Source organism: Cimex lectularius, unplaced genomic scaffold (assembly GCF_000648675.2).
Source record: "Cimex lectularius strain Harlan isolate CLEC.00 unplaced genomic scaffold, Clec_2.1 scaffold483, whole genome shotgun sequence".
NCBI lineage: Eukaryota > Metazoa > Arthropoda > Insecta > Hemiptera > Cimicidae > Cimex > Cimex lectularius.
The window spans coordinates 55,910-82,151 of NW_019393006.1; the positions used below are offsets into that span (position 1 = coordinate 55,910).

At 36.4% G+C, this 26,242-nt stretch overlaps 3 protein-coding genes across 4 annotated transcripts; 2 read left to right on the forward strand and 1 right to left on the reverse strand.

The window, feature by feature from the left end:
* Nucleotides 1-73: 73 nt before the first annotated feature.
* LOC106670532 (glycerol-3-phosphate phosphatase-like) lies at nucleotides 74-2,321 on the forward strand. Its single transcript, XM_014400977.1, has 6 exons — nucleotides 74-366; nucleotides 425-582; nucleotides 636-773; nucleotides 1,549-1,753; nucleotides 1,814-1,955; nucleotides 2,028-2,321. Exons 1-6 carry the CDS (start codon nucleotides 270-272, stop codon nucleotides 2,233-2,235), a joined length of 948 nt encoding a protein of 315 aa, XP_014256463.1. The 5' UTR covers nucleotides 74-269; the 3' UTR covers nucleotides 2,236-2,321.
* A 581-nt stretch (nucleotides 2,322-2,902) lies between these two features.
* On the reverse strand, nucleotides 2,903-5,773 carry LOC106670535. 2 transcript variants are annotated; one of them, XR_001341086.2, is made up of 5 exons: nucleotides 5,371-5,773; nucleotides 5,231-5,290; nucleotides 4,848-5,165; nucleotides 4,651-4,788; nucleotides 2,903-3,120 (listed from the first exon to the last, which is right to left on the reverse strand). XR_001341086.2 is itself a non-coding variant. In XM_014400982.2 (4 exons), exons 2-4 carry the CDS (start codon nucleotides 4,983-4,985, stop codon nucleotides 3,061-3,063), a joined length of 336 nt encoding a protein of 111 aa, XP_014256468.1. In that variant the 5' UTR covers nucleotides 4,986-5,165; nucleotides 5,231-5,320; the 3' UTR covers nucleotides 2,903-3,060. The 2 variants fall into 2 exon arrangements, 1 of the variants encoding a protein (XP_014256468.1); XM_014400982.2 differs by lacking the exon at nucleotides 5,371-5,773 and having other exon boundaries at nucleotides 5,231-5,320.
* Nucleotides 5,774-8,585: 2,812 nt separating this feature from the next.
* On the forward strand, nucleotides 8,586-9,696 carry LOC106673655. Its single transcript, XM_014405838.2, has 2 exons — nucleotides 8,586-8,863; nucleotides 8,941-9,696. The coding sequence occupies exons 1-2, from the start codon at nucleotides 8,742-8,744 to the stop codon at nucleotides 9,518-9,520; spliced, it is 702 nt and encodes a 233-aa protein (XP_014261324.1). The 5' UTR covers nucleotides 8,586-8,741; the 3' UTR covers nucleotides 9,521-9,696.
* The last annotated feature ends 16,546 nt before the right edge of the window (nucleotides 9,697-26,242 follow it).

The window sequence follows — 26,242 nt, forward strand, 5'->3', positions numbered from 1 at the left end:
TTATTTAGAGATTGATTATTAAAATAAACAGAATAGCTTCTGTTGTGAAAGTACAGATGTATAGTTAAAGTTTAAAAAAAAAAAGATTTAGTTGCAATCAGTGCATTCTGTAATATACCTGTAAACTTATTTTATCGACATGTAAAATGCAAAATCTAACATTAACACATAGTATAAACTAAACTCAATTCATTTCAAAAAGGTAGTTTTTATTTTTTGGAACTCATGTGTTAAAATTGTTGAGATTACATTGTGGGACATTTTCCAAGATGGATCAGACATGTTTGAAAGAATTGAAAAGTATGACATCCATAGAGAAAAAGGCCTTCATCAACTCCTTTGACACTATTATCACTGATTGCGATGGTAAACCGGCTCTTCGTTTTATTTTACAATGAACACATAACATATAACAGGATTTCAGGAGTCCTCTGGTGGGGTCCCAAGGTCATAAAGCGGGCAGTCGATACCATCAACACCTACAAGACGTTCAAGGCAGTCTACTTCTTGACGAACAGCAGCACCAAAACCACCGAGCAGCTACTCAAAAAATTCAGGTCCTTGGGGTTCAATGCTGAGGTGGTAAGGACAAATAGGAGCCCGCCTTACTTCCCTGTGACATCGTCTATTTTCAGGATGAAGTTCTGGGCACCGCGATGCTGACAGCAGAGTATCTCAGGTCGATGGGAATCTCAAAAAAGGTTTATCTCGTCGCCCCTGTTGCAGTCAAATCCGAACTAGAAGCAATTGGCATTAATAGTGTGGGCTGTGGGGTATGTTTGAATTTTTCAATGATTTTCTGTTTTTTTAATTTTAAAATCAATCAGCTGCCTGAACACACTACAATAAAATATATGTATATTGTAAATAACACCCAACAAAGCTACTTACTATTAACTTTGAAATATTTAGATAACTTCAACTCCTACCATATTTAAATCCTGTTAGTAAAATATAAATTAAATCATTTCCAATCATCTTGGTCTTTCTTTGTATATAAACACTCCTACAAAAATGATGGACTGACGAACCAGAATGATACTACAAGTACATGACCTTATAGTCCTCAACAAAACATCTCACAAACAGATTATTTCTTACTAGTATGTTGAAAATGTAATTTAAATTAATTGTACTGTAATTAATTTAATTAGTTGGAGAAAAAACCTAGGAAATTTCAATTTTTTTAGCTTTACTATTGTAGTTTTTTGAAAATTTATGCTGATTTGAACTTACAAGTATACACAGCTAATCAAGAGATTTTTAATCATTATTAATAAAATCAAAATTGGCCCTTAGTTGCTATTCAATATTGAAAGAACAACAGCTGTCGCACTTATGTTTTTTACATTGCTAGAAAATTCATGTAATTCTCTGTACCAATTCTATCAACTACAACCCCAATCGCACTATTTAATAATTCAACAATAGCTATTAATACCACTAAACTAATAAGTAATAACCAATTTTTCTGCCAATTTTCATTAGCTATTTTATTCTGAACATATCTAAAAGTTAATCAATATCGATGAATAAGTGTTTTTTCAGCCGGATGTGATGCCCATTGAGGGATTCAAAGAACAGTTTTTTCTCGAGCCTGATGTTGATGCAGTGGTTGTCGGGTTTGACATCCACTTCAGCTATCCGAAGTTGGCGAAAGCTACTGCTTACCTCACCCGAGCAAACCACATTCCGTTCTTGGCGACAAACCCTGATAACAAGCTGCCTAAACGAGGTGGTGGCTTCGAGCCTGGTAAGTATTTAGTTAAGCAGGGTCAATTTTATGCTGGTTTTCAACTCGTCTTCAAATCAGGCTCTGGCTCCTTCATAAAGGCGATTGAGTCCTCGAGTGGCAGGAAAGCCACGATAGTAGGCAAGCCATCTAAGTTCGCCTTCGAATATGTGTCCAGCCTCCGGCCACAGGATCCCAAAAGGGTCTTAATGATCGGTGATAGGTACAGGCAAAATTTCATTTTTAAGACGCATTTATATTTTTAAAAAAATAAATGTATAAATATATTTTGCAGATGTGATACAGATATTGAGTTTGGCAGAAAACTCGGCATGCAGACTTTGCTTGTCCTGACCGGCCATAATAAATTGGACGATGTCAAAGAGTACAAGGCTTCTGGAATGTACCACTTGGTCCCTCACTACTACACCAATTCTATCGCGGACCTCCTCGACCTGCTCACCCCTGCTCAATACAACAGTACAGAAAATTTTAAGAGATAAACTCGTACTACCCAGTGACACACAGTTTCTACGAGACAATATTTATTGAGACTCATAAGAAATAAAGTCAGCTTCGTACAGTTTAATGTGCCCATAAATAATTTATAAGGTTGTTTTACATGCCATAAAACTTTTAAACTTCAGAAAGTGATATTCTGCAATGGAAAACTAATTGAACCCCCCTCTCTTATATAAGCTTCCATCGTAATATAGAAACTATTAAGTATTATATAGTTTGGTCATTTCCATTCATGGCTTGCCAATCCTCACTATTTAATACCCCAAAGGAAAGTAACAGTACATTAAATAATGGGGGGGGGGGCAATGTTTCTAAGAAGAATGGTAGGAATATCAACCTTCACATTAATAACATGGTGGCAATCCAGATAAATAAAATGAATTAAGGATTGATAAGTTGGACAATTTACTTACTTATTTATTTACGTCTTGATCTATGATAGTATCTATTGGGATATAAGGAGCCGTTTTTCCTGTTAACAGATGTTGAATGCTGATATTAATGAAATTTACATGTACATTTTTTGCAGTTAATGTTGTATGTTCTCTTAAACTCTCATGAATTTTGTTTGAAATTTGGAACTATGCATTGTACCAATTCTCCTTGTGAGTGAGTGTTTTAGGAATTTAGGCATTAGGAAAAAAATAATCAAATTATTAAAAGTTTATTTCAAAATTCCATCTATACAATGAAACAATATTCTGTTGAGTTGATGCTAAGTAGAGTTGCTCATATGTAACACCTCGAGTAAATCAGCAATTGTACAGGTGAAATAGTCAGGCACCAGGTCTAACTTGTTGTTTTAATCAAACTGCACGGCGTCTTCCATCATCTGTACATCCAAGAAAGCTATTTCCATGCTGCATCTGTTAAGAAATAAAACAAACAATACAATAAAACATTAAACATGTCTAAGGTTGTTTTTCAATAGTTTTGAATGCTAGTCATTGCTTATATGTTATTTATTAATTAACTATGTACCTCAAATTTCTTTGTTTAGATCAGTATTATAAATTGCAACAAAAATAACAGCATTAATAAATTGCTTCTGAACTAATTATTTCAAGTCATAAAGTATTTAATATAATTTAATTATGTAATAATATTTAATATGTAATATCAATTATTTTAATAAATTATGTAATTCCTTAACTATTGGAAAATGTGTTTTCTATTTTATAGACTTTATTTTTTTAGCACTAGAAATACATTTTTATTTACAAAAATTTAAAAATGTATATTATTTCAAATAAATTTGAAAATTAACGATTTATTTTCATTTTATCACCTGTTATATTTTCCCTTTTCTCACATTGTTCAACTAATATGTGTAAATTATAAAATTTCGGGCTTTAGAAAGACCAGCTAAGTTAAATGTTGTTCTCAAACCATAACCACCATGAGCCCAACCTCAATCGAGGTTATTTGGTATCGTTGGTTCAGTTTTAATTTTAAGGTGAGAAAGATCGCCCACCCGGGAGTTCATAAGAACACTACTATTTGCAATCATTGTCTGAGGGGTGCGAGTTCAATAACCCAGGAACAGAGAGGGGAAGGAAAAGGGAAACGTTGTCTCCGCCATTTAACCTAGATTCCAGAGCTGATTTCATCGACAAATATTTCTCTGCGCCTTGTAAAGCTTTGTACATTTCTGTAGATTGCAGAACAACCTGCCGCAGGAATTCGCCCCAGCAGCAGTTTGGACAAGATGTACGATCTGGATGATAATCAAACACAGTGTTATTGTTTGCATTTATATACAATTAGTTCGAAGCTGTTAAGCCACACATAGTTCGTGCAAACCATCTGGTTTCACTAACTGCCGTGGAGTTGGATTGTTTTCAAATCTACCATGTGAGATACCAAACTTTGAGGATTGGAAGCAGAGGTGATCAAAAGTCTATGAGAAGTACTGCAAGATAAACTATAAATGGATGGTTTCGAATATCTGTTGCCAATGGTCTTGAACTGCATCAATTTGAGAGATGTTGATATACATCAGCTCATAGATGTCTTTGACAGTTGTATTGTTGTTACATGTATTCACTCGTCATGTCCATTGGTTCGGGTACAGAAGCGATAGAAGGGCTCACACCATCAGTGTTGTTCGCCGGGCAAGCTTGGGGCTTTGGAACGCCCCCTAAAGTCACGCTCAATTGGCATCAGATATTGGGTTGCCTGTACATGATCCAAAGCCTCCTCTCTCCAGCGTAATGCATAATTTACATTTTTGTCTGGCTTTTATGTGGGGTGAGGCCTTATTAGATGTATGTTTAGTGCACGATCATAACTCTATTGTGCATTAGCTCTATGAAGTTTAAAAAATCAGAAAAATGTAGATACATTTTTTACTAAATGAAACTCATCTCTAAAAAAGTGAAAGAAAGACAACTCACCCCGTGCCCGATAGTTGATATTCCGACAGCTTGGATTGCTTCCTTCACTGCAGTTGAACTTGAAAGGTAAGCAGTTTTATTGAAGTCTTTCATCTTGAGACACTTGAGCCGAAGCACTGCAGTGCACAGGACTTCAACCTGAAAGTTTCATGTGTCATAAATTTTTAAAGCCTCACACATTTTGCAAAAAGACAAACCTTTATCGCTTCAAACCCCATGTGGCCCAACTTGGCAGATAGCAAATTTGGTGACTTCTTGCTGTTGTTCGCCAAGTAAAAGACTCTCTTCTGCATTTCCTTGAAGCTGTTCATCACTTCTGGTGCCTTGATGATCATTTCAGACCCAAGCCACAGAACACCTGATCAGTCGGAATGTCGTACTTCAAATAGAACAAATCAAAAAGAATGAAGACGATCCATGAAGTTGGAAAAGATAGTGTCAAAGGAGTTCACAAAATCCAATGTCTCCTCCTTCGAGAGGGTCTTTAAATTGTTCACAACCATTATTCTTCTCAGCTGCAAACAAACAAGTACATTACAAAATGGAAATACATTGTTATAGCATTATAATTGATGCTTACATAAATATCCCAACTGGTGTGGAAGTGGACAATAATTTTGGAACATACTGACGTCAATTCCTGAGAAAAGAGTAAATAACGTGATAAAATATGGGTGGTAAAGAAACATGTTTCTATACAAAAGGGTTCGTTCAACTAACTTTTTTCTTTATTTTGTAATTTGTACAAATTACAAATAAATAGCTGCTCAGAAGTTGATGGAAAACATGATGAATCATATTGAAGCGGAATGTTTTTCTTTCTCAACATGTGCGATGGAAGTGGCAGGTTCTTCACAACAGAATGCTTCTTTTCGCAAGGGTGTTCTGTCTTGTTCATGAAAGTTCCATCCTTCCGACGTGGCGAAGGATGAATTCATAGTTTCATTGGCATTCATCAGGATGGCAAAATGCCCCCATGATAGTGATAGTGTAAAATCTTCCAAACGATAGCCCGATGTTGCATCAATCAAACACTGCTCGTACGCTAGACGCCTAACAGGTCTATTGGCAAATTTTTTATCTCCTTATCTTGACATATTTTTTAAACTTTTACAGATCAGATGGACAATTTTGATGACAAGAAGATGCAGGATTTTTCCCCTTTCACAAATTAGACATACACCATTTATTTTTTTATTGTTGTACAAAATTATATTTTACTAAAACAGTACAAAGATTGTAGTGTATCAAATGATTATGGATGCTTTAAAAAGTGATTCACTGTTGTGGTAAATTGAAAAACATAATTTCTCATCAATGCAAACTGAATAAATCAATTAGTGAAATACAAAAAACAAAAATTTATGAAAATTAGGCATTTGAAATTTTACACATTATCATTAAATAACTAGTATATAACAACATAATAAAAACAAAAACTCATTTTATATTAGGGATTAACATGTTCGTAATGGTCCAGGATGATGCACTTCTTTTAGAGTACCCCTGCTTTTCAAAGCACTAGGGTCTTGAGTTTTTGCGAATCAAACAGTTTTATAAGCCTTTCGCATCACTTTGTTACTATTTTGAAGATAGTTTTTCAATTTGACCTTTTGGACATTTTTAAGATTTTTTTTAATTATTTTTTTCTGCATAAGAGTTAAGTTGATTTATATTGTTATGAAATAGATTTCTTTTGATGGTGGAAATAGATTTTCTTCCTCAAAAATACTCATTTGAAGGTACAATCGAGGGCAACATGTCAAAGGAATTTCTTTCTCCACCTTTTTGTCCTTTTGCTCCATCGCAGTTTTTTGTTTGGTATTAAATATATAAGTATTTAGTAACTTATTTAGTAAATATTGTTAATAAGTAGTAAATATGGAAATAATAACTGAATGTGTAATATTTTGAATAACTATTTGTTGAAACTGTGTAGCAGTTTAAATTAAAATTTAATTCATGTCTTGTATCATTCACGTAAATGATCCTAAAATTCAGAAAAAAGTTTGTTTTAGGGAATTTCTTCAACCATTCTAAGTGATATTTAAACATTTCCTTGCTACTTATGCCAAGCTGTGTCCAATAGTACTGCTTGCTGAGCATCTGTTTGCAGAATTGAGATGTAATTTGGGATAGCAATATCGATGATATCTGTTGTTTTCTTGGCTTTATTAAGTATCAAGATAACTGGATTGATATGACCTTTGCTTCTGGTTTTTGGGTTTGTACATGCAATACGGAACACTTTTCTTCAATAATCCTGCTATGCTGCTGTGGTGACACTTATCCAAAAGTTGTTACATCCTTAAGATTGTAAGATTTATTCACTGTAACTTGATCCTGTATAGCACATAAGAAACCCTCTACTTCCCCGAAAAGTCAGCCTGATGTAAGCCAGTGAGTAGAGAGAGCTTCATATCTATTGCTGGATTGTTGTAGATTGTACTCATAATTGTAGGCCGTAAAACCATCCATGTATCTCCTTTCCTTGTCTTTCAGTTTCTCTCTCTTTTAGATTTGCAATAGGAGGATCTTCTTGCAAGTAAAAGTTCAATGCTGTCAGCCCCTAATCCATAGTCAAAGTACTGTTTTGGAAGTAATGTCATATTCTGAATTCCTATTTGCGACACATTTCCTTGAAATTTAGATCATCACTGAAAGTTAGCACAAGAATTGTTCTGGTGTTTATTGCTTTTACTTTCAGTTTCCCTGAATGGTGGCGTCAAACTCTCAGTCACAAAAAATATCTTCTTAAATATGTCCAAAAGTTCTTCCTGCACTTCCCTTCTGCCAATCTTGAGGAATTGCTGTGTTCCCACGTATTTGTATTTTTCCCCAAAAGGTTCTCTTTTCAATTCCACAAGGGTGTTAGCAAGCCCTTCGGTCCTCCCTCATGTGAAGAGCAAAACAGCACATTTGTGAAGACTACATTATACCTATCAATGCAAAGAAGGTTGCGACAATGTCTCATGCTCTGCACATGATCTGTATTTTTTGAGTAGAGCTTAATAAGGTTAAAAAATAATTACAGTTAATGATGTAGCTAAGCGGAGACAGAACAAGAGCAGTATAAACAGTCTCCTTGATAAATATGCTCCTGTGTACATTAATCTACTTGTAAATCCTGTATTATTCAATACAGTAAACCAGTTTTCCATTATCCTTGAAAAAAAGAACCACTTCTTTTGGGTGTATTTTGTACCATCTGCCTCAGCACTTTGAGTAACCCGCCCAGCGTGTGACACTTCTTCTTATTATTATTATAATTATACATATTTCAAAATTTAAAATTTTGTTTTGAATGTAAAAAAAATAATAAAAATATAAATAAATACGCATTTTAAAATTATTTAACTTTGTATAGCACATTTTACGAATGAAGACAAAACCTCCAGTGGAAAGTACTTTTTAAAACTTTTTTTTAAATTTTGTGATGGTAAAATTTGAAGCAAAATAGGTGAGGGGACTGTTACAACAAGGAGACAGGATTGAGAAGGAAGGAAAGCCATGAGAAAAAGAGCAGGCTCTCTCTCTCTCTCGTTCTGTACTCGTGATTGTAAGGACACATATTTTTGTACTTACAACCACTGTGCAGGAAGAAATTATAATTTGATTTTATTTTCATTGAGAATTTTTGTACTTGTTTATAGCGTCACGGCAAAATATAGGGGATCACAAGTAAGTTAACCCTAATCTCGGGCATAGGAGGAAGGAATTTAACGTCCGGTCTAACTTTTCTCAACATTTTAAAGAACTGTCTGGTGATAGTGACCGTTAATCGATAATTATTCAGAAATCGTGAGATGCGGTCTGGTGTGATGTATGTTTCAGAAAAACATTTTCTTTATCGTGCCAACGTTTCGATCTTTATTGAGATCATCTTCAGGGCCTGGGATTTACAAACATTGTTTACATTTAACAAATANTCTGAATTGCAGGACGTAGTTGTGTGCCAAAAAGCCTTTTTAGCAATACATGGCATAACATCAGGAAGACTTCAACATCTGCGTCAAAACCTCGTTCTAACAGGCGATGCACCGATAGACAAGAGAGGGAAACACCAAAACCGGCCTAAGAAAATTTCGGATATGACTACGAACACCGTTTGCCAATTCATTGGGTCTTTGAAAGGTCGAAAGTCACATTATTCTTTAAAGGACAGCCAAAAAATTTACTTGCCGGAGGACTTGAACATTAAGAAACTGCACAGGTATGTTGATTTTTAATTCGTATTATTTCAATTTTTTTATCTTAATATTATTATTAATTTGGTTTATATTATTGCAGATTATACTTGGAAAAACATGCTGAGTATACACTGTCCTACGAATCATTCCGCCAAATTTTTGAGAATAAATTCAACATTAGTTTTGGATATCCGCGAAAAGATACTTGCAGTTTTTGCGATAAAATTGCTGTAGAAATTTCAGCTCTTCAAAATGATTTATCTGCAACGATCCCTTCTGTTCAAGACAACGCTTCAATTATGCAAAAGATAAAAGCAAAGGAACTGGAAAAAACACTTCACCTCAAGAAAGCCGAAGAATTTTATAAAATAAAAAGGAAATTTCGAAAATTGGCAAAAAAAGAAGTCAATTTCGAAGCAGTAGCCATGGACTTCCAGAGAAACTTGCCCGTGCCGAACATCACCACCAACGATGCGTACTATCGACGTCAACTTAATTTTATGTCATTCAATATTCATGTGCTTTCAGACTCTTCTTCAGTGTTTTATACATATGACGAAACTGAGGGTAAAAAAGGAGCCGACGATGTTTGCTCCATGTTAAATCATTTTGTTTCGACGGTTTTATCAAAAGATGTACGGAACCTCGTCATATTTTGTGACTTGCTCTGGGCAAAATAAAAACTTCACGGTATTCCGTTATTTGCACTATCTTGTCCACAGAGTTAAACGATTTGAAACAGTAAGAGTGGTTTTTCCAATACGAGGTCACTCATACATGGAATGCGATCGGAACATGGCATACGTCAACACTAAATCATATGTTGAAATTCCAGAGGATTGGCGGGAAGTATTGCTGCAAAGCNGTTGCTTTACTCTCTTGTCCAGATATTGGGATGTAAGACTGATGTAAGCTGCCGGACAGTTTAAACAGTTGATCTTGTAGATTACGTCAGATTTATTTGTTATCGGTGTCGGAGCTTTAACTTTAGAAAAAAGTGTTTGGATTGTTTTATAATTTTTGAAAGCTAAGTTATCGTACGAGAGAAATGTGTAATTTATGTGATAGGCCTTGAATAAATGGCATGGAAATGTATACTGGTTTGTTTGTATTTGATAGACTTAATGTAGTATTATTAGTAATAGTGGATGGTGTTAGTGTTGAATTGTAGTTGTTGATTATTCAAGATTATTGATTATTCACTGAAGATGATCTCAATAAAGATCGAAACGTAGGCACGATAAAGAAAATGTTTCTCTGAAACCTACATCACACCAGACCGCATCTCACGATTTCTGAATAATTTTAAAGAACAGGTTGTCACCGCCACTGGTCGTTGCCACACAAAATTTGGTGTTCGGAAAGATGGAACAGGGTTTGGGCAAGGGGAAAAATGGGTAAATAAAAACGTAAAGGTAGCTAGGTCTTGTGCAGCGTTCGGAGAGGGAACAACTGATAATTTTAAAAGACGTAATTACAATTGCATTCCATATATTTTATGAAGAGTTCGTTTTGGGGAAGCTTTAAATTTTAATAGCCTGGTAATTATAATTGAATTATACACTTAATGAAGAGTTTATTTTATAAGTTTCGTTTTAGGGAAACTTTGTAAGAGCTATTAATTTGAATTTGTTAATTATTTTATAAATATAAATATAGTTCATTCAATCTTAATTATATTGAAGGGGGCGTCTGTGGCCACAACTGTTTAGTCGTTAATTGCCAAACCCCTTACTGCTGCTTTGCGAAAAGATACGAAAATAGATATTACAAATAAAAGTTACATAGAATCTTTCGAAAAACTAAAACTGTTTCTTCAAAACAGTCCCATTTTGCAATTACCTGATTTTTCTAAACAATTTATACTCACTACGGACGCTTCTAACTATGCCATAGGAGCAGTATTGTCTCAAATGTTTAATGGTAAAGATTTACCAATAGGGTTCGCCTCTCGAACACTAAACAAACAAGAAGAGAACTTATCGACAATTGAAAAGGAACTCTTAGCAATTGTTTGGTCTTGTAAACATTTCCGCCCCTATCTTTATGGTAGAAAATTTTTGATACAAACAGATCACAAACCATTACAATGGCTTCATAATATTAAAGAGCCCAATTCAAAATTAATTAGATGGAAATTATTATTAGAAGAATTTGATTTTGAAATTAAACACGTTCAAGGCAAAATTAATCAAGTAGCCGATGCACTTTCTCGAATCAATTGTCAACCCTTAAATACATTAGAAGATGAAATAGACCCTCAAGAAGTTATTGATGAATTCCTCAGACAATGCAACGATGATGATAATAATAACAATAATAATGATAACGCGAGTCTTATAACCATTCATTCACAGGAAAGTTCAAACCAACAAATAACAATTGTTGATGATGATAAAATTCTTAACGTTGAATACAATCAAATAATTTTTGAAAGAGGAAACAAGCATCCTAAATCAACAAAAATATTTGGTAAAACCAGACTAAAGTTTCATTTCCAAAATTCGACTAATATCGAACAAATCAATAATTTCTGTGTCCAATACCTGAAACCCAACACAAGTTATGGAGTTTTGTGTTCCAGAGAAGGTTCACTTCGTGACGAATACAATCGAATTTTCGAGATATTTAAAAACCTAATTGTTACCAACTTTAATTCCATAAAAATTAAAAGATATAAAAAACTAAACCTAGACATAACCAATACAGTAGAACAAAAGGAAATAATATCAAACTACCATCGGTAAAACAAATCATCGTGGAATAAGCGAGAGCTATAATCACATTCGAAGAAAATATTATTGGCCCTCGATGTTAAGAGACATAACCGATTACATTAACAAATGTCCAATTTGTTTAAAGATTAAATACGAAAGAAAACCAGTTCAAATAGAATATAAAATTACACCGACCCCAGAAAAACCATTCGAAAAATTACAAATAGATACATTCTGTTATAATCAAAAGAAATTCCTAACAATAATAGATTGTTTTTCAAAAAAACTAATCGCATACCCTCTTGATAGTTTGAACCAGATTGAAATTCAATCACACCAAAATGATTATTCTTCTACTTCCAATCCTGGTCCCAGTCGCCTCTTTTCAATTAATCAACCTAAGTAAGTCACCTGGAATCACCCCCATCAAAATACAAGATTCACTTGTTATAAACAATACATATACTTATATGCACAACGTTAACATAAAAGTCTTACAAATTGAAGTAGATAATATTAAAAACACTTTAGAATTAATTAAACACAAAAATGTAAGTCAAAATCGTATAAATATGTTAAAATTACACATAGAACAGATAGAAAGAAAACTTGACCATCTTTTCTTTTACAAACATATTTTTAACGGTCTTGGTACTGCAATTTCTTGGCTTACAGGTAATATGGATGCAAATGATAAAGCAAAATATGATGAAATATTGGAAAAGGTTCAAGCTAATGAGTATCATATAGAGCATAATGTAGAAAAGCAATTATCAGTAAATAAACACTTAGTAGACAGTTTCAATAAAGATGTCCAACGCATTCGATTTAATAGTTTAAAAGTCAGCAACTACTTCAGTTATCTTTCCAATGAGTAAAGCGCTTTAGAACGTAACCAGCAAGTTTCGTTTTTATCTCAAACGCTTATGCTGCTTTTCAACAAAGTTGTCGACCTAACGACAAGTCTAGAATATTGTAAACTCAGTGTTATTCATTCCAGCATCTTATCTTATAAAGAATTAGCTAACGTCATCAGCACCTCCAAAATATCTTTAATTTCTAACAAAAATAGCAACATTATGGCAGCTAAGTAATGTACATTGTTCTATGCACAACGAATACATCTCCTATTTTGTTCAATTACCCCTGCAATCTCCTGTTTATGAAACATTTTTTCTTTTGTCCTATCCTGTTTATAAAAACAATGAAACAATTACTATACATGAGTATCCCTCCTTTGTCCTGAGATATAATGAACTACTCACAGGTAACTGCACTTTAATAAATGAAAAATATTATTGTAAAAATGTTGTTAAAATTGCAAATAAATGTATTAGTGAATTATTAGATGATAGAGAATTATCTACTTGTAAACATTTAGTTATAAACTATGTCAAATCTTTTATTAAATATATCCCAATAGTTAATAAATTTCTTATGTATAATATAAGCAAAACTATTATTAATGTTAATCATGTAAACATAACTGTATATCCAAAGTTTACGCAACTGTTAACTCTTAATAAGTCAGAAATATTGTTAAATTTTGTACAACCATACACTTATTGGGAAAGTGAAGTGATGATTCCATCAGAACTTCCTTCAATCAAACACTATACTAATTTTACTTTTGAGCAAATTCATAAGGCTAACATGAATATAGAACCCTTAGAGGAATTGGAAGAAAATACTAACAATTATACAACAATATTGATGTCAACAATAATAATAATATTGTTATTCTTGCTATGTTATAAGTATTTTATCAATAAGAAATTATTTTGTAAATGTAGTAGGATCTTATGGAAAAAATCTTCACTCGAGGAAATGGCCATTCGTCCTACAGTACCAGCCTCTGATGAATTGCCAAAAATTTCTGCAAGCTGAGGACAGCTTCAATCTTGGGGATGGAGGAGTTAAGAGTTGAAGGAATTGCCCCAGCTGACTCTGCATTACGACTTCATATAAACCTAGCGCTTATCTCAAACGGCGCGTATTCTCTCCCCGTTCTTCAGGCGTACGACTTCTGACGATTCTCTCGCCTTTTTCTGTCTTGTAATCTTCTTTATATGTTTTAAAGTAAAATAAATCTTTTTAAAAAAGGCCTTTGGTTTCCAAACATATAACTTGCGACACATCTACAGAAAGAATACGACCGTATGTTCCTCAAGAACTCCGAATGGACGTTTTTCATTCTCTACATGATCTCGCACATCCTGGCCGCAATGCTTCAGCTAAATTAGTCAGTGACCGATTTGTGTGGCCATCGGTGAGAAGTGATGTAAGAAAATGGGCGAAATGCTGCATACCATGCCAACGAGTCAAGGTTTCGAGGCACACAAACAGTCCGATTGGCAGCTATGACAAAGTGGACACTAGGTTTTCACACATTAATGTGGACATTGTAGGGCCACTTCCATCTTCTCGAGGTTTTTCTTACATAGTAACCGCCATAGATCGCTTTTCTCGCTGGCCGGAAGCCGTTACAGTGGTCGACACCTCCGCAGAAACTGTAGCAGAAGCCCTGTTAAGCACATGGATTCTTCGGAGTACCCCAAAGAATTACGACGGATAGAGGTGGACAGTTCGACTCCAACCTGTTTCGACATCTCACCCGGGTTCTAGGAATACAGCACATTATGACAACGGCGTACCATCCGGCCGCAAATGGAAAAATTGAGCGATGGCACCGACATCTAAAAACGGCCCTAAAAGCCCAAATGACAGACGACTGGGTGTCTAAGCTTCCAATGGTTCTGTTAGGTCTACGTTCCTCTATTATAGTCAGCGCAGGAGCTTCTCCGGCAGAACTAACATACGGAGCTTCAATTAGATTGCCCTTCGAATTTTTTGACGAGGACAAGGCTGATCCAGACGTACCTTCGTTCGTGTATAAACTAAAAAAATCATATGAACCAAATAAAGCCTGTGCCGACTGAACGACATTGCAGGAAGGTTCCTTACATTCACTCGGATTTAAGTAAAGCTTCACACGCTTTTGTGCGGAGAGATGCAATTAAACCTCCATTACGACCTACGTATGACGGACCCTACAAAATCTTGGAAAGATCCCCCAAACATTTTGAGCTGGAACTGCCAAGAGGTCGCCAAAAAGTTTCTATCGACCGCCTCAAGCCGTCGTTCTTGATATGGACGGAGACTGACACCTCTACCACCCTCGAGAGCCCAACCACACCAACTGACCCAACTGGAAAGAGACCGCAACCCGGCGACAGTCAGCTCAGGGACCAACCAACTACTCGCTCTGGACGTTCAGTACACTTTCAAAAGCGATATCTAGACGTGGTCACTGGGGAGGGCGTATATGGCCGTTGAGTTACTCGGTTAATACTTTTTTTGGAGTAACGGAAGGTTTTTTTGTCTTGGTAATGTGATGTGTTCTTGTTCTAAGTCAAAATAGTATTTTCATTCTTATGTTAATTGACACTTATTTAAAATCCAATAAATAAATTTTCAATAGTGTGTATTGAGAATTATCGAACCAACCACACTATTTTATTTTATTTCAATTTTAATATCCATACAGTCCACTCAGAGTCGTGTCTTGACTGATACAGTTCCATGCTTATAAAACATACTTATAAACTCAGGATGGTCAATATGGAGAGACAATTGTCATAAAACTTACGCGGAAAAAGAGTCGCCAATCAAGTATGAAATATTCAAATATATAAAAGGCTCATTGTTAGAATACGTCTTGAAAAAAGAAAGGTTCAGTGGTAATAAATAAATCAATGGATAAGCCAACTTTGATTGACCTAATCGCTACAGGGCTACCAAATTTTATATATTTCATAAAATTGATAGAAATAAATTGAAGGAATCTACTGATTTATTTAATAACATAAGAGGATTAGAACATTTAGTAAATAAGAAGAATTCGGAAAGGGAATGGTTGGTTTTGAATTAACCAAAAAAAAGCAACAAGCAAACAACAAAAAACCATGCAGAATTTGAAAAAAGAAACAAAGGTATTCTATATCATCCTTATGTTGTTTCCAAGACAAAAGTAGTAATAGACAAAAAGAGATCAGATAAGAAATGTTAGCAATTCTGAATTAGACATAGAATTAAGTGAAATGGAAGTTATGGAATAACCAAACGCCCCTCAGACCAACACGTCAACAATGTCTGCCGGGTCCAGACGGCCATTCATCATCTTAAAGAGCACCTCTTAAAACTAGTATAAAAACCCTAATCCCCAAATATCCTTGCCTTACTCTTACGACTCTTACGATAGCCTTCTGCCCGTCACTCTGTCGGTTTAAAATTAAACATTGTACAGTTTTGACAATAAAGTTTCTTCTTTTTTTAAAAAGTCTTCTTCGAGCGATTACTTAACTGGCGCCCGGAACAGGGACCGCGAATAGCTAAAGTTTTAAAGTCGTGACCATTTGTCCCGCAGTTGAGTCCATTTGACCCAACGGAACTTTTAGCGTGCACATCGGTGCTTTGATCGCGGTTCAAAGAAACTTCTCGTTAAATCAAGACAGAAGAAATTCCTGCAGAAATTCCCATCCAGGAGGAAACGTCTTGAAAATCGCCAAAGACAGAAGAAAGAAGAACCAGCAACCTGGAGAAGAAGACGACTACGATCATATTCCTTTTTTCGATGGAAACCCTTCAGAAGTAGCCTTCTTTTGTGAAATTTTGGAAACTGCATACAGCGTATTGTGTGCAGAAAATATTATTGAAAGAGATTACAACCATAATATTTTATTCATAAAAAAAAGCCAACTAATTGGCTCTGCCAGAAATGTACTTATTTCGCAAGATATAAATCATTTGCTAACTTTAATTAAACATTTAAATATTATCGAATCCTCTGAACAGGAAGAGATCATCTTAAAGTATCACATTGGGAAAACCGCACATAGAGGAATTCATGAAGTTTACCAAAATATATCAAAAAGATATTACTGGCCAAAAATGTTAGAAGAAATAACGAAAATAGTTAATAACTGTCCCCTATGTAAGGAAATAAAACACAACACACTTCACCACACCAAACCATTCAGATTCAAACGGCCTTATAAATAAAGCACATCCAACATTAACGGAAATAACGAACATTATAAAACACGAAAAAAATTACCCTTTAATCAAAACTCTAAGACTGTCTTTATTGCTTATAACAATTCTATAAGTTCAAACATAAAAATGACTCCTAATGAAATTACTTTTGGTCCAAGCCAAAATTCATATGCAGAAGATGTAATCCTAGAACAAAAAAGAATATCACGATAACAGAGAACTTGTAGCTAAAGTTATTAAACAACAAATCGAAAATGAAAAAGAAAATAGGTATATATATAATAAGTAGGTAGGTAAATAGGTAGAATAAGTTAAACCAAACCCGGGAAAACATAGCAATTCCCGAAGGAGAAATTTATATAAGAGACAAACAGTTCGGAAAAGGTAAACATAAAAAAGGAATTTATTTCCCGATACAAAACTAGCCACCATTCAAAGGAAACAATAACAAGGAAACAAAAATACATCCCAATCTTATCAAGAGACCATGAAAATTTTCAGGAAACCCTGTATCTGTTACAGATGAAGACGTTACTCGCACTGATTCTCCTGACTTTAGCGAAACGAGCCAGACCAGTCGAAATAACTGACCTGACGAATGGACCTGGTATTGGTCGCTATTCGACTACCACAGGCACACATAATAGATAACTACTATACATTTATACACGTAATTGACCTAGATTTAATAAAAAATGAATTAAAATATACACGAGACTTAATAAATCACAAACTGAATGAATCAGACTCACTTTTGGCACTATATCAATACACAAAAAAGAAATTTGATCATCTAATTAACGATGAAACTAAAACTAAAAGGTCAAAACGAGGGCTCATTAATGTTTTAGTAAAAGCAATATCTTGGATTACCGGAAATATGGACTCCGACGACAAAGAACGCTACGACAAAGCAATAAACGCCATCCAAAGTAATTCTTTCCATTTGCAGCACAATGTTGAAAATCAGATGGCTATTAACAAAAAATTAATTGACCAATTTAATCATGACATTCAGACAATACAAGACAATAATAGAAAAATAAAATCATTGACAAATCCTATACTAACCCAATTAGAAATAAGCAAAATGTATAATTCTATATTTGTAAATCTAATATTGTTAGAAAACGAAATTAATGATGTCGAAAATTCTATAGAATTCTGTAAACATAAAACATTACATCCTTCAATCCTAACGTATGATGATCTTGAATCACTGAGAAATACAAGAAATATTACATTCGTATCGCCCAGTCTCAGTACACTCTGGCAATTGATCCAAGTCCAATGTTCTTTTATAAATAATGAATTTTATTATTTTGTCGACGTGCCTTTAAAAAGTTGCACCCTTGAGACATACTTCCTATTGTCCTATCCAGTAAATAAAAAAGATCATGTAACAACAGTATATATAGTATATACTTGTTTAGATTTAAGTAATCAAAATTATTGTAACAACATATCAAAAATTAATAATAATTGTATTAAACAAATTATTGCAAATGAAAATCTTTTCGATTGTAAATATGTCTATACATAAAACTAAAACAATTGTAGTTAAAAGAAATAATGTGAATAATACAATATTTATATCTAATACTAGTTTAATTAAATTAGATAAAAATGAAATATTGTTAAATAAAAAAATTGTACCAATATTTAAGGAATCCAAAGATATGTATTCACAAACCGACGTGTTCAGAGATTTGCATAAGCTCAATGTAAAAATGCAACCATTAGAATATTAGATGTTCCTTCGACATTTTCAATAATTTATGTTTATGTTATAATTTGTATGGGGATTTTGTCAATATTCTTAATGTTAGTTTATTTTCGCTGTCACCGTAAAGAAGACCCTCATCAAGAAGTGGAGTCTCAGTCGACACCTGCGTCTATTTGTACAGGACTGCCTTAGGGACGGAGGAGTTATGGAATAACCAAACGCCCCTCATACCAACACGTCAACAATGTCTGGCGGGTCCACGGCCACTCATCATCTTAAGGATATTACGTTTTTTTAAGGAAAAAAAAAGTAATGGATTTTCTGGTGGCTTGCCTGTGCCTGCGTGCGGGAAAGAAAAATCTTAGTTTTAAGTCGTGTAAATTTAAATGTGGGCGCCGAAGTTTGGAACGCGACCGGGGGGAGAAGGTTAAGGGACCTCGGCCCGGAGAGACGTGTCCGCCATGCGAGGGACGAGCGGCCGTAGGAAAGGGGAAATTCACGCTGCGGCGGATTGTTTGTCCTCAGTAACCTGGCATCTTCCCCTGGTCAGAACGATGGGGAAGAGAACTCAGAAGAGGATTTGTGGTTCTACGAGGACGAATCATTTTCCCCCGACTGAGGCTGCTCCCGGAAGAGGACCACGCTTTATTTTAGGTTAAAGAGTTTAGATTTAATTATAAGTAGCCGAATAGACAATTATGTATAATTTTCTATGTAAGAGATTTTAGTTTAATACAGTGTAAAGTCGAGCGGTCTTATTGATATTTGTTGTAGACCATTTATTTGGCGGAGGCCGAATTGTCTTTCTTTTTTTTTTTTTTTGCTCACTGCACCCGTTGTGGGAGGCAAAGGTGAGGCACCAGCGATTAATATTATTGCTCTTTATCTTTCTCTATCTCTATCTGTCCGGAGGATGGATTTGGGCCCCGGGTTTCGTGGCGATCCCAGACGTAAAGCGGCCCATAGACGGTCAATATATTGCACAATAATTTGACTGATGCCCCTTAACGTTCAATAATAGTGTACAAAATTTTGTTTGAAGGCGATATTGAAGTTTGTGCAATATTTTGTGCAACCACGACGAGCATGCGAACTGTACCACTAGTTGATATTTCACAAACTGACTGATATTGCGCAATACTGCCAACAGACGGTGCAATATTTTCCAGGTTGTACAATATATTTTCAACTTTGCATCAATCATGCAATATATTGTGCTAAATTCAAATCCTTGAAAATATATTGTGCAAACGGGAAAAGGTTGTGCCGTCTGTAAGCAATATTGCGCAATATCCCATCAGTCAGTATCAACACGTGGTAGAGTACGCGTCGTCATGGCTGCCAAGGAAGCTGATAGGCAATACATTTTCGAATTGATTGACGTTTATCGTGGCCTTCCAGCTCTGTGGGATGTGAAGTGTAAAGATTATACTAATCGTGCGAAGAAGGGGGAGCAGTATGAAGTGTTGTTAGAAAAATACCGCGAAAAATATCCGGAGGCTGATAAACAAGAAGTAGTGAAACAAATTAATTTGACCAATTTTTATCAAGACTGCTACACTTAAGACTGTGGTGGCAAAAAAGAAAAGGAACTCTGGCGAAGAATACGTATGGTGACACACGAATGCAGTAGTTGGTGTAGTTGCCAATGTTTTTCAAAGGTAGGCCAAGATAATGTTCATCAGATTTTTAGTGCTTTTTGGGAACTGTGTAGTTACGAACTACAAAATTCCTACTTATCAAAGTTTGTGATAAGCAATGGTATTAAAAGGTATTTAGTAAAAGGAAGGCCGAGTTGTACGGCGTCTTGAATATAATGTAACAATAAACAATGAGAAATACAGTGTGTGCCGTAAAGCATTTTAAAATATGCACGTCTGAAAAACGTGTGCGCATGGCTATTAATAAAACTATTTCAACTGGAACTGTTGTTTCTGACCAAAGGGGGAAAAAGAAATCAGGTCGTAAAGTGTCAGAGGTGAAAAAGACTAAAGTGAAAGAACACATAATGTCATTGCCAACCGTGTCAAGTTATTCATTATAGCCGCGCAAAAAGCCCACACCGTAAGTATCTTCCAGTTGGATTAAACATTCGATCGCTGTTTTCAATGTACTTGGGTTGGCTGCATGAAAACTATCCAAGAACTGAACCCGTCACATGCATTATTATAGAGACATTTTTAATTCCGAATTAACATCGGATTTGAACCTCGTGGTAGTGACACTTATAACTTCTGTGATAAAATTGGTATTTCTTTAACTAATCTTTTAAAAAAATAACTGTGTCACTGCTGATGATACCATAAAAAACTTGAAGATGAGAAATCGTTGCATCTCGTGAAAGCAAATCTCCTCAACATTTCCTAAAAGCATTGAAAAATGAAACCAATGAAGGGACCCTCGCTACTGCATTTGACCTACAGCAAGCCCTCCCCACCCCAAACTTGACTAGTCGTATTCAGTTTTATAAACGGCAATTCTGGACATGCAACTTTCGCATCCATAACATTAAAACGGGGGCCTCAAAAATGGATTTGTGGGACGAAACTACAGCTAGACGTGGATCCTGTGAAATAACAAGTTGTGTTGTTCACTACCTGTCAAACGTGCATGAGTGTATTAAAAATGTTATGTTTTGCGATAACTGCTTCGGGCAAAATAACAATTTGAATTTGGTCTTGGCGAACTTGTCTTTAATCCACTAGGATTAATTTGATGAAACCAAATGTGTTTTTATGACTCCTGGTCAATCCTATCTTCCTTGTGACCGGGATTTTGGGCACACCGAAAAAGAGGTTCGACAGGCCAACTTGTACTCCAAAAACCATTATGAGTACTTCATTACGAAATGCAAAAACCAAAACCTTTACGGTAGAATAAGTTACGCAAGATTTTGTTGTGAACTAAGCTCTTTTTCAAAAATCTACAACGAAAACTCAGCCCCAAGGAGCCAAATTCAAGGAAGGTGCCGTTTTCGAGCTCACCAAAGAGTACAAACAGGGGTTCTACATCCACAAAACTTATAATTTCGGCGTCAAATCTGCAGTTCAACTCCAGAAAGGAAAGAGCAGCTCTTACGATCCATCCAAGTTCAATCTGGCGAATATTACGCCGACGGAGCTTTATGATTGTCCTGTGCCTGTACCTCCTTCTAAACAAGTTTAACTTTTTTTGTTGAGTTCGGCCTTCGCATCGGCAATGGAAAAATTATTTTCAAATGCGTTTTTCTCAAAACCTCCTTTTGTTGAATTCGCCCTTCGTATCCGCAACGCCGAGTACTCACTATACAATTAAATTTAAGGGAGATCCGTAAAAGGAGGTCTTCGCTCCGGCAATTCCAAATAGGCTCCCCCTCATGCCCATTATACAGCGAGCCTCCTCCCGACGCCCGGGAGAGGGAATATCGATAACGATTATCTATATCGATGATACTCTCCCGTGTATATAAAATTAATATCGTTCAATATATTGCGATATACACTGTTGGGAGGGGGGCAGAAACGCCCACAACGGAAACCTGGAGTAATGTAGTTAAAAGAACGAACAAGCGGAAAAATTGTGCAACCAAATCCCGTACTAAGCAACAAAACCATCTCTGCTGGTAATAAGATGAACCTGGCCGCAGAAGCAACAAAATTAAAAATGCGCAAAGCAAAATCATCCTAACTGACAGACCAGATCATTTAGAATCATCTGACCTAATCAAGCAAGTTAAAGAACTAATCAATCCACGCATCACAAAACCAGACTTGAAGATATCAGAACAACTGCTAAAAGAGGAGTAGCCATTAGAGCTGACAGCCCAGCAGATAATACTAAATAGTGCAATCGGCTAACTTAACAACCAGAGAGTTGGGAAAAAGATGCCCGCGTTTACTCTTACTCTGAGTTCCTAAAGAAACAACGAGACAAGAGTTAACGGAACAGTTAGTCAAAAACAATGACTTTGGCTACCTTTGGTAAAAAGAGAATATAAGACCTCTATTTACGGTCAAATATGGCTACGGCACTCGAGCAGAATCACCTTTTATGTCTTGGGTGATAGAGGTCTAACCCTCAATTTGGATTATGGCGACAAACAGCGGAACATTGATTTTCAATCATGTTTTGACCTGGTGTGACTCGATGCTTTAACTGCCAATCATATGGGCACATAGCAACTACATGCCCGAAAAACCAACCAACATGTGACAAGTGCTCTGAAACACACAGCACCAAAGAATGCCAGGCTAAGAACGTTAAATGTATCTACTATGCCAGAATAGGAAACAAAGATGACCACTTTCTGGGCACACGACTTTGTGCCAGTCCACTATAGGACAAAAATTAAACAGCTGAGCTGTATTGGTTATGGGTCAAAATCTGCCGATATGTGAGAACAAGATATTCTCCTACTAGATTTCAACACGGATACGAATGGTACTGCAACATACAATTCATAAGTACCTAAATGAATCGGCAGATACGGTGTACACTGAACATTGCCCACATCAATTGTCACACATCACAACTTGTTGTTGATGAAGTGAGGATCTAAGCATATGAACACAAAATTGATCTCACCCTCACCCAAGAACCTTGGCCTTGTATCAATTTACTGTAATCGACATCGCGCAATTAGCCATTACAAAAACAACATTAAAAACATACTACAAAAATATGAACATAAGAACTATCCAATAGGAGGAGATTTTAATGCCCATCACCCAGCCTGATTCAAAAGGCAATGAACTCATTGAGTTCATCACAACACAAAACACTCTCCAATATTATTAAATAGTGAAGAATCACCTGCCACGTATGAGGGACCTAGAGGAACGTCAACAATTGACTTAACAATCATAAATTCAAGACTAGCTAATTATATCCAAGAATTTTTGATTGATATCAATGATACATACAAATAACATCCAGACTCTAGGAGACCAGGACGTCTGAACATAACTAATGAACCTAAGATCACAACATCATAACCATAAGTGGCAACTATTTTAAACAATAAAATTCGCAAAATGGACACCACATGTAAAAAGCCCAGAATGTCACCTTGGTGGACCTCGGAACTTACAATATTGAAACCTTCAACACAGCGAGCCAGAGGAACCTATCAAATAACAACAGATAAAAATCAGATAAAAGAATTCCAGCAGTGAAAAGAGCTTCTTGGAAACAATTTGGTGAAGAAAATGACTCAAGTAATATCTAGGGTGTTCACACAAAGATCGTCGTCCAGAAGGTAGTTAACAAACCTTTATTACCTGCCTGGTCAGCAAGCATTCCCTCTATAGGGGAAAACGTAATGTCCTCTTAGCAGAGGCCTTCCCGAAGGACCTTAACATTGATGATACACCGCATCATATAACAACCAGAGAAGAAACAGCCATACCACCATACTTGATCTCTCACAACCCATGGACACGACACTTAATGAGATGACTATGGCAGTCCTCAGACTAAGGCGCAAAAACGCTGCAGAAGGTGACGGAATAGAGGCCAGCGTTGCTATGAATTCTCCTGAAGTAATTGAGGAATACCTCCATCAAAACTATACCTACTGCCTTGCAATTTATTTCCCTTCATTATGGAAATCGGCTATTATATGCCCTTTCATTAAATCGGGACACCCCCTTAACCTACCTGGCTCATTTCACTAATTTCCTTGCTGTCAGTACTAGGAAAGGTGTTGGAAAAAATGCATTACAACGATTAAGATCTAGTTGGGGGCCAAATGGGGGTCCTGGGTCTCAGTGCGGGCGTTGGATGTCTGTACAATGCCTGCAAAAATGCTGAGAAATGCCCTCGGAACAGTCTGATGAAACCCCAAAGTCCTAGCCCCACGTCCGTGTCGTGGTCCCTGGGCAACGCTAAGAGCTATAGCTTTGGCGGCAAACGGTGCGGGGCAAAACGCGACTCCTCGGCGCGTAAACGGAGAACCCAGACTAAGGGAGAAAACCCTAACAGAAAACCCCAATCCACGGTGTTATGCGACCCGTGCCAATGGATGAATGGCAAGTGGGCTATCATGTCTTGAACGGAGCTTCAGGGGCACCTGGCGCCACCCCTGAATATTAAGTCGCCTTGCGTCAGGGTTGGGGTCCTCCTGGCGTTGACTTTAACACCCCAATTCTCGTGGAAACTAAATGGCTCAAGTAATTTCAAAAAATGATGGCCGCTTACCGGAAGGCCTAATCCGGCAGGTGAAAGAAGCGTGACTCCTCTAACACCTGTAAGACAACAGTCACGTAGATCTAAATCTAGCACGTCCTGGACAAAAGAAATGAGAAACTCGAAAATATTCCGAGGAAGGACACAAAAAAGAACACCACCTCGAGGAAGTGCTTATCCAGATTTGACAACTGAGGCTGGCAGCGAATGTGGTTTTGACACCGACACTAGTAGCTGTCCAGGACCTCAACCGTGGAATAAGGAACCTTTTTCGTGGCCGAAACAGCCAATTCCTGATCTCCAGCAGAAAAGAGCTACTGGGACAGATTATGGTCTAGTCCCTGAGTCAGAGAAACTCAACCACTTTGAGGCTCAGCGGGTATCTGGCAGAATTAGGTCTAACATAAGTCAATTCTTCGTGGATCCTTCTAAGAAAGTAAACAAAGAGGCATCGTCCTATATAATGGATCAAGTCGGCAGGTTGACTGAAATGGTCAAAATGATGGCCATGGAAAATGCTTACCTGGCTTCTCATATCCGAGCGGATCAATCAAAAACAAGTTCACAATGCTAGGCAACAAACCTGCTGATCCCAGTTATAGTAGACATCATAACTCCATCCTTTGCCAAAATAACGGAAGAGCTAAAAGCTGCGGTTACTGAAAAGACAATAAGTCCTGCAATTAGTCTTGTCAAGAAAATTGTAGGGGAACTCAAAACATGCATTGATCGGGTGCTATGCTTGGATGTCGAAAAGAAAAGCATTAGATCCAAAAAACGCAGGCAAAGAAAAGCTGAAAAGATTAGTAGCAAATACAGTACCAATAACGAAATGGATATTGACCAAGCTCCCTCACCACATCAGGTTACAGATATAGGTGATGAATCTGAACGGGAAGAGGTTACCACAAGGAAAGCTAAGAGAAAGAGATATAAAGAGAAGAATGTACATGAAAAAGACGAACAATCAATTGCCAAAGACATGCCACTAATCTTGCAAAAACGGAAGGAAAAAATGTTAAGTAAGATAAAAAACAAAGCCGTGGACAACAATAACATCGTTATTATTGAACCAAATCCAGATATAGATCCCAAAGGTCATCCAAAAATTGTTCAGGAGGCTCTAAATCCGAAGGTTACCAATATACAACTGGAAGATATGCGACTTACTGCTAGTGGTGCAGTAGCGATTAAGGTGGGAAGCGCCGGTGAAAGGGACAAGTTATTGGATCTAGACAAAATAAAAGATGGCACTCTAAAATACCGAAGCCTACCACAGCGTCGTCCACGATTGCTGCTAATAAGGGTTCCAAGGGAATTGCAACCAAATGATCTTGTCGAGCAGATAATTGAGAGGAACAATTTGGGTAGCAACACAACAAAGGAATCAATTCGAGCGTTGTGTGGCTCCTTATGGCCGACTCCAGAAGAATAATCAGCAAAACCCTTTTGTTTGCTGGGTATTGGAAATGGACCCAGCTATATGGAAAGAGGCTATAAAAAGGGAGAAATTATACCTGCTCTACCAATCGTGCAAGGTAAAAGAGTCACTTGAGTTAACAAGGTGCTATCGATGCCAAAAATATGGGCATGTTTCAAGCTCTTGTTCTTCAAAAGAGGAAGTGTGAGCTACATGCGGAAGTAATCATGACACACGGCAGTGCCCAAAAGATGGGGTTCCAAAGTGTGCAAACTGTGATAAAGCTGGCCTCCCTTCGGACCATAGGTTAAGTTCCAAG

Bases quoted from the DNA above. Each gene is read 5' to 3' on its own strand.
- LOC106670535 (XM_014400982.2), bottom strand. From the start codon at position 4,985: ATGATCATCAAGGCACCAGAAGTGATGAACAGCTTCAAGGAAATGCAG. The intron at 4,789-4,847 runs GTTTGTCTTTTT...TGAAACTTTCAG, and splicing joins TGGGGTTTGAAGCGATAAAG to GTTGAAGTCCTGTGCACTGC. The intron at 3,121-4,650 runs GTGAGTTGTCTT...ATTTCTTAACAG, and splicing joins TATCAACTATCGGGCACGGG to ATGCAGCATGGAAATAGCTT.
- LOC106673655 (XM_014405838.2), top strand. From the start codon at position 8,742: ATGACTACGAACACCGTTTGCCAATTCATTGGGTCTTTGAAAGGTCGA. The intron at 8,864-8,940 runs GTATGTTGATTT...ATATTATTGCAG, and splicing joins AACATTAAGAAACTGCACAG to ATTATACTTGGAAAAACATG.
- LOC106670532 (XM_014400977.1), top strand. From the start codon at position 270: ATGGATCAGACATGTTTGAAAGAATTGAAAAGTATGACATCCATAGAG. The intron at 367-424 runs GTAAACCGGCTC...ACAGGATTTCAG, and splicing joins TATTATCACTGATTGCGATG to GAGTCCTCTGGTGGGGTCCC. The intron at 583-635 runs GTAAGGACAAAT...GTCTATTTTCAG, and splicing joins TGGGGTTCAATGCTGAGGTG to GATGAAGTTCTGGGCACCGC.